Source organism: Etheostoma cragini, chromosome 15 (assembly GCF_013103735.1).
Source record: "Etheostoma cragini isolate CJK2018 chromosome 15, CSU_Ecrag_1.0, whole genome shotgun sequence".
NCBI classification, from domain to species: domain Eukaryota; kingdom Metazoa; phylum Chordata; class Actinopteri; order Perciformes; family Percidae; genus Etheostoma; species Etheostoma cragini.
Window position 1 is genome coordinate 23,117,453 of NC_048421.1, and position 8,562 is coordinate 23,126,014.

Below are 8,562 nucleotides of genomic sequence, written 5' to 3' on the forward strand. Positions count from 1 at the left end.
TCTCTCTCTCTCTCTCTCTCGCTCTCTCTCTCTCTCTCTCTGCCTGCGCTCGTCCCGCCTTCTTGCGAGCAGAGAACACTCGGGTCTCCATCGTACGGGACCGGCTGCTGCTTCCTTTGAAGCTTTATCTCTCCGCTCACTCTCTACCAACCCTTCCTTCCTTCTTTCTTTCCTTTTCTTCTTTTCTTTCTCTCTCTCTCTTTGCTCTCCTGTTTGCTCTCTTTCTACCTCGCCTCTCAGAACAGGCTTGTTTATTGTCGGGGGGGGGTTGTGTTGTCAGCTAGAGGAGGGAACATGCAGCATCCTGGAGGAACATGCGTGGCGTTACCCAACGTGGACGCCTGTCCTCCGCTGTCCTGCGCAGCCCTCACCTTCATGTATTTACAGCAGGTGAGTGTGTGTGTGTGTGTGTGTGTGTGTGTGTTTACTGTAAATCATGTGTGCATGCCTTTGTCTGCTGCTGCTTCTGGACACGGGAAGTGGAGTGGAACAGGATGACAGAACGACTGTGTGTCGCCGTGCGAACACACTCCCAGGGCCAAAATAAGAGAAGCACAAAGAGTGTGTATGGAGATCTAGCATGTGGACATTGGTAGTGGACATGTGGACATTGGTAGTGGACATGTGGACATTGGTAGTGTCAGTTTGGGCCAGTTTGAGAGACACGGGTCCTCCCTGTCCTGCCTCATACTGAACTGTGTACAGCTGATTGTGGGGCTCTCCTCCAGCTCTTTGAAGACGAGGCAGGTGGAAGTCTACTTCCAGGAAAGGTTCAGGACCCTCCTGCTCTATATTTTAGCTTATTAATATATATTTATTAAAAGCATAGCGTTTGGGACCATGTGTGTGGGCTCTAGATCTTTTCTAGACACTATTTTGATTCCTTTTTCAACACTTTGTCATCAATTCTTCATCAGTTTGGCACCAGGCTGAGAACTCCCACTTCATTGTGTGTTTCTCTATTGTGATAGTAATAGTGGGACTAATCATCAAATCTTTCATTTTTGTGAAATATCAATAAGATTCGAGTTTCTGTCGGGGTGAAGCCGAGGTCACCTTTTTGATTTTTCTGCGTTGCACCCACATTATTCATTATTTTGTGAATTAGCGTTGCTCGACAACACACAGAATCAAATCTTGAAGACTTTTGTGAAGTTTCCTGCGGGACTTATTGGTAATTTTTTATCATAATTGTTATTGTTATTGACCATATACTTACAATAGAGGTATTTGCATGTATGGGTTTGAGATTTAGAGGTTTTTAATTTTCTTTTTCTTCACCCAGATCTTGATTAGGGCCTGGTTTACCGCGGTATTGACAAATCCAAGCCAACATAAAATTTCATTTTAGACATTTATTTTCTATTTTATTCATATATTACGCTACTTTTGTGAATTACTTGCTAGCACCAAAACAATTGATGGCAGGGATGTTTTCACAAGAGATTTGAGAATACATATAATGTAAAAAAAGCTGAGTTTGTTGTGACCAATTTGATTTGTAGCTAATTTCTATTGGAAATGACATAAAAAACGACCTTTTATGTGATCATTTTCAAAAGGTCCCATTTCATTATCCCTGGAACTCTGATCCCAGAATCCTGCCGTTATGTTTTTAATTCCATCAGAAATGAACCAAAAATCAGGACTATTAAAACCCAAATGCAGAAGGTGCTTTCAATTCCAAGTTAAGATTGCACACTGACTGCCAAATTGTGATTAAAAAAAGAAAAAGTGAGTTTGGCAGCGTTGTGTTGAGTACACAGAACATCATTATCGAAGGTTTTTGGCAGTTATTATTCACGCACGGAAATAAAATGAGTTAATTGAATTTTACATTTTGTAGTTTGTCACACAAATGGAAAAACCTTGGTAATATATGCATATATTTTAATATGCATATTCTTGTGTCATGCATCCTGCTTTTATAGAAACATATTTATCTATTAGGATTTATTTTAGAAACACAGATATACATTATTTGTCTTAAATTGTTTATTGATAGTGTTTTACATATATTTGACTAAATATACCATTCCTTTATATAATACATATTCACGTGTATGTTATATATTGAAATACTGAGTTGTTTATTGTTATTTTATCCTCAGAAGTATGAGGAAACTGCCCTGTTGGTGGAAATTAGGACTTTTCCTCATCATATCTGCCTTTCTAAATAAGATATATAGCTGTGTATGAGTTGTGTTTTTAAGATTTTGGTGTATACTTTACAAAAGTGTCACATTTTACTTTCCATTTTTTTACTTTTTATTTTGCCACTTTCCACTTTAGTGTTACACATTTTCACAGCAGGGGAAGCTAGATAAAACTAAATATAAATACACCAATTTCTACTCTAAGTGCCTTAAAGGTACCCACCACCCGTATTTTATAACTTTGTGGTAATTGGTTACATAGACCAAGTTATATTAGACATAGATATATATATCTATATATTTGTACATTCTAGGTATAGAAAGCTCCAAGAAGACTCAGCTCCATTTCGGCCAGATTTCATTAATATTCAACCAGCTAAGCTTCTTGACTCTGATTGGCTAACAGCTAGCCAATTAGAGCCTGGCTATAGTAATGAGCTCAGGAAGCATGACATCAGACTGACCAGCTGTTGTGATTGGCCTGATTTCTCCTCTTATTTCTTTCCAGTGGCTAGAACTGACCGAGGAGGTAGCAGTTCATCTTCACATTCACCACATAACACACACACACACACATATATGGATCCTGACACATTTTTAAAACATGCAAGTAAAAACGGGTTAAGGTGACAGGGCACCTTTAAACTCACATCATTTTAATCTTTAGTAACTTTCTGATGAGATGCTACAAAGTTCCTTAAGACTCTCCACACAACTCTCTCTGGGTTTCTCAGTATGACTATGACTTTTCATCCTCCGTGTCCTCCTTGGCTACTAGCAACTGTGTGTGTGAGGAGTATGGGGGGGGGAGGGGGGGGTGCATTTGAAATTTGAAGTAATTATATGCTACTTCAATCAAGCAACATGTTTTTCTGAAAATATAACTCAGATAAATGTACCGTAAATTTCTAAAAAAAATTAGTTTGGTAAGTCGGAACTGTTGCTGCCTGATTGGTACGCTTGTGCAAAGATGGCTGATGTTAGGGTCAAAGTAGCACACTGGTGGGCGCCTGGGTAGCCCACCTGGTATGGCGGGTGCCCATGAGGGTTCGAGTCCAACCTGTGTTATTCCCCCTATCATGTCTAAGCTGCCCTATACCAATAAAGGCCTAAAATAATCTTTAAAAAAGTACCTCAGTGGTAATGGAACAGGTTAAAAACCAATCGATTTTACAAATATGGTACTGACAGTAAGTAAGAACAAGGACCCAGCCATGTTATCTTTATTTTAATTAAATGTATTAATTCAAGACAATACCCGGGGGTTAATTTCCATCTGCAGTTGGAGTTAGTCTATATCCATGACGTGTCACTTCATATATTCTCCTATGCGGCTGGTAATTCTGCAGGATGTCCCTCTATTCTTGTCCGTCCCCGTCCTCTGTCTCTGTGTTGGCATTCTAACCTCCGGTGGACCATGGTTACCTGGTCCTCAAATCTCTGCAGGGTAAATCCAGACAGCTAGCTAGACTATCTGTCCAATCTGAGGACTATGGTTACCTGGTCCTCAGATCTCTGCAGGGTAAATCCAGACAGCTAACTAGACTATCTGTCCTATCTGAGGACTATGGTTACCTGTTCCTCAGATCTCTGCAGGGTAAATCCAGACAGCAAGCTAGACTATTGGTCCAATCTGAGAACCATGGTTCCCTGGTCCTCAGATCTCTGCAGGGTAAATCCAGACAGCTAGCTAGACTATTGGTCCAATCTGAGGACTATAGTTACCTGGTCCTCAGATCTGTGCAGGGTAAATCCAGACAGCAAGCTAGACTATTTGTCCAATCTGAGAACCATGGTTCCCTGGTCCTCAGATCTCTGCAGGGTAAATCCAGACAGCTAGCTAGACTATTGGTCCAATCTGAGGACTATAGTTACCTGGTCCTCAGATCTCTGCAGGGTAAATCCAGACAGCAAGCTAGACTATTGGTCCAATCTGAGAACCATGGTTCCCTGGTCCTCAGATCTCTGCAGGGTAGATCCAGACAGCTAGCTAGGCTATTGGTCCAATCTAAGGACTATGGTTACCTGGTCCTCAGATCTCTGCATGGTAAATCCAGACAGCTAGCTAGACTATCTGTCCAATCGGAGTCTTCTGTTCACAACTTAAACTACTTCTGAACGTACTCATGTTCCACCAAAGCAATTGGGATTGGGATAAAGAAATGCCAATAAACCAGAGCATTCCTATTCAGGAATGCTATGTGGACTAGCCAGACCCTCCTCCGCAGCGCTGTGGAGGAAGGTCTGGCAAAGTGAGACTATCATGACTTTGATTGAGAAGAGGCCTCCACTTCCTGCATTGCTCTTGTTGATGATGTAGAGGTTTCAAAAAGCCATTTATCAAATGTGATGCAAATGGCGCAAAAGGATTAACGGATTCAATTTTTAGATCGCCAACCATTAACTTCCATACATTGTATTTCCATACAGCTGATGAGCTGATGTGAGCCTGGATTTCCTGTCAGATCAGGCCTGTGTATTCCCAGGGTATCTTAATTGTCACAATAGCGGAAATAAGTTACATACTGTTGCCGAGCGACTAGCATGTGACTTTAGTCTTGCATTTTGTGAACTTCTGCCACACTGCGGACAAGGTCACTCTGCTGTCCTACAGAGGACTAGCCTACATTAGTTAACCGGGTATAGATCTTGCTCTATACCGAGTGGATTTTTAAAAATAACACTGCTTTTGCTTAGTGAGAAAAGAGAATGATGATCACAAGTTCATCAGTTTTTCCTTAATGCTCTTTTACTGGCTCTCCTCTCTTTGAGTGTGTAGCATGTTGAGCATTGGGTGGGATAATGACTATGCAAGCAGCATTTCTCTGAGTAAAGAAGATGGGAAATGGACCGATCATGTCCACTGTCCTCGTGGTCCTCAATCATGACACAACCCACAGATCAATCATCAGCTGGGATGAGTCCCAGTAGATGGCGCTAGACTGTTACACATCCATCACTGTGTTCCATGAGGGATCGGACTATTAACTGGGACTCTGGCCCATTACATTAAAACACAGATTACACAATCAATCGATCACTTTATTTGTTCTGAAAGAGTACTTAAAAGTACTGCAAACCAAAACACGTGTTTGGTCCTTTATGTGTTGTAAAGGAACACAATGAAAACAATGTATCAAATAAATGAGTCCAATAAAAGCCTCATTCTATAAATATAAAGTCATAAGAATATTTTACCCTTGTGTTGTCCTCCCGGGTCAAAAACGGACAAAACTTTGACTTTTTTAGACTTTTTTTTCATTAACAACACCAGTTTTACACTACTTTTTTGGAATTCATGGTCCATAACTCTCATTTATGTAGAATTATACCTAATATTTGAGTTGAAAAAGCAGAAATTGTGAATTATTTTGACTAACAGTTAAGATCAAATGAGTGAAAGTGATCAGTTGTATTTGCAAAGAGCGTTGTATGGAATATAAAATGTAATTATATTAATGAGGAATTTGAAGTTAACCCTCTGGGGTCTGAGGGTGTTTTCAGTCAATTTGATCACATCTATGCAGTATTTCCCAAGTCCCATGATTTTTATGAATTCAGCAGAAGTTTATCGATTCATATGAATATTTTTCCATTCTTTTGATAATGACAGTGTATAGACGGGAAAGGTGGAGAGAGATGGGGGATGACACGCAGCAAAGGCCCGCCCCCACCGGGTGAGCCCGAGACCGCCCCAATAGTAGCTAGATGAACTGATATTTAGTATTTTACTTTTTTATATCTAGTAAACAAACAAGATAAAAAATATTTGCAAAATTTAAAAAAAAAATTAAACGTTAAAATTAAATGTTAAAAATGTTTTAAAAGTATTTTTAAAAATATATATATATTTTTTTAATTAAAAATGAACTTAAAAAAAAAATAATAAAAATAATGTAAAAACATAAATAAATAAAAAAATATTTAAATTAAATGGACCCATGATGTATCACCCATCGAATTAAATTTCCGTGATTGCTCACGTGGGTCACCGCCCCTGAAGAATAGATGTGAGCATAAACTCTTTCATCTGCTCTATTGTTTTATACAACTAATTTGCTATCTAAAAAGTGTGTTGTTTTGGGAGCGTTGGCAGTGAGAGGGGTAACGGCTCTTTACACTGGATATGCAACAGGGGCTTTTTAATATGGGATTTTCTGTTGCGGTGATGAAGCCTGGATGTGATAAAAGCATGAATGAGACTTTCTGCAGCAGGAAGTGACAGTTTGGGTGCGAGGCCATGTTACAGAAGGCTGTTTGGGCTGATTTAATCACACCATAATCACTTGCACTGTTGTGGTTTTGTATAATTTACAGATTAAATAATTCTCTTTTCAATAGGGTGATAATAACATAGCTTGCCGGTGTTGTATATGCAGATATGTAGATATGTAAACTGCTTTAACACAGTAAGTACAATGTGTATTCTCATGTCTTTATGTGACCTGTGAATATATCCATGATACATAGATAGCCCCAAGAGGATTTTCAGTGAATATAATGCCACTAGATTGGTAACTGAGTGCTTTTGTGGAAGAGGCAGTGCGGGTCGCCTCTGACTGGGGATGCTTTTCTTATGCAACAGTGCTGCAGTGGTTTCATGCACTTACACAAGTGTAATGCCCTGGGTGGGTGGAGCTGACACTGACTTCCAACTGTTGCTTGAATCAGTCATAACGTCAGGACAATGGTTGTTGCAACTCTGCCAATATGTCACCTTTGATCCTCTTTAGATATCGAGCCACATGACATAATGTGGATGAGTTTAAGTTGAGGCTAAATGAAAGTACTAAATAAAATTATCCAATAGACATCAAGGAAGAAGCCAAGGCACTTGTATTTTACAAAAACATGTATATAAAATGCTTGTAATGCATCTGGCACATTCTAAATAGAATATATACAGTATATTTATTTATTATTTTATTTAGAGTGCATCAGATGCATTAAAGGCTTTATATATATATATTTTTCATAAAAGACGATTGCCTTGGCTTTTTTCTTGATGTCTTTTGAGTGTCCACTGCCAGAGACCACCACCTATATATCACTAATAGAAGTTCCAAGAAGCTCTCCAATCTTTTCCGTTCTATACTATATTCCAAAGAAATATTTTTGTTTATGACACTTTGACACAAATGGTTGGCCACCTGGCAGCAAACTTCTGCAAAGACCAAGATGGGAAAGAACATTTCAAGGGAGGAATTCACAAATGGACGTCATAATGGCACGTTATTTTTATCTATTTCAGATGTGAATAAACACATTTCATGTATGAATTCCCCTTTTTGCACGCTTTAAAGCTTTAGTGGGTCACTTTTTGATGTTCAGAAGATCGTGGTGTCTGGTGACTTTCCCAGAAGAAGTGAAGATAATGAGCTCTTCACGGTTGGTTAATCCTTTGTCCTCCTTGGCTACTAGCAGCTGCATGGAGAAGGGGTGGAGGCACGTGCACGATCACAGAAGGCTTGTATCATGTGGACGCGCCGACACTTTGGTTTTCATTACTTAAAATACCTCATGGGGGAGACAGAAACTACGCACTGTAGCTTTAACTCACTGTGTGTCCTAAATTCAAATCAAAACAGGTGATTTTTGGACATTTCACATGTGAAAACAAGCACTTCTTAGATCTTATTCTAAATAATCTTATTCAAAAGTCTTAAAAAGTGTTGATTTACACTCTATACAGTGTGCAGAAAGCAGTAGTGCCATTAAAAGAGGAGAATGTTTTTTTATCCTGAATTAATTGACACTTGTGTACAAATAACTATAATATAATAATGGATAATTCAATAATACCAGCTTCACACAGAAACGATAAAGTTAAGACATTTAAGCTGATGTAAACATCCCATTTCCTTCCACCCTGTAATTCTATCTCTGTTATACAGTGTTTGTAGTCAGAATGTATGGACTTGGTGGGCATGCCGTGTGTTTTTATGACCCAATTTTGGAGCACATAGGCGTCGTACGCCTTCTGCCGCTGCATCTGGAACCAGGCGGAGTGCGAAAAGAAACTGCGAGGCAGCAAGTTAAAAGAAATGAAAGTGTGACCGAGCAAAAGCCCGAAGCGGAGGAATATTTTAACGGCGCTCCCGGATGAAAGAGCTAAATGACGAGCAGAGAAAATGGCTCCTGCAAGCTGACAATTTGTCATTAAGCAACTTTCCTCCATTAGTCTCATTCCTTTATCCAGCTCTTTCATCCCTCTCTACAAGCTATGTGTGTGTGTGTGTTTGTTTGTGTGTGTGACAGAGAGAGCTTTTGTTTTCAGATTGCAGTGTTCAAGTATTCCAGATTGTGCTAATGTGTTGGCATGTCATGCCAGAGCAGTGTGTGTGTGTGTGTGTGTGTGTGTGTGTGTGTGTGTGTGTGTGTGTGTGTGTGTGTGTGTGTGTGTGTG

General features: G+C 39.5%; 1 protein-coding gene across 14 annotated transcripts in view; it reads left to right on the forward strand.

The window, feature by feature from the left end:
• rbfox1 (RNA binding fox-1 homolog 1) overlaps window positions 1-8,562 on the forward strand; it is a 257,014-nt gene that overhangs the window by 143,359 nt on the left and 105,093 nt on the right. For 5 of the 14 annotated variants that reach the window (XM_034894258.1, XM_034894255.1, XM_034894250.1 and 2 more), the window contains exon 1: window positions 45-390. The exons of 2 other annotated variants lie outside the window; for them this stretch is intronic. In XM_034894258.1, the coding sequence (XP_034750149.1) occupies window positions 295-390 (96 nt within the window). In that variant the 5' untranslated portion in view covers window positions 45-294. Of the gene's footprint in view, window positions 1-39; window positions 391-8,562 lie in introns of those variants that run through there. 7 more of the 14 variants (XM_034894251.1, XM_034894257.1, XM_034894253.1 and 4 more) reach the window with 4 other exon arrangements.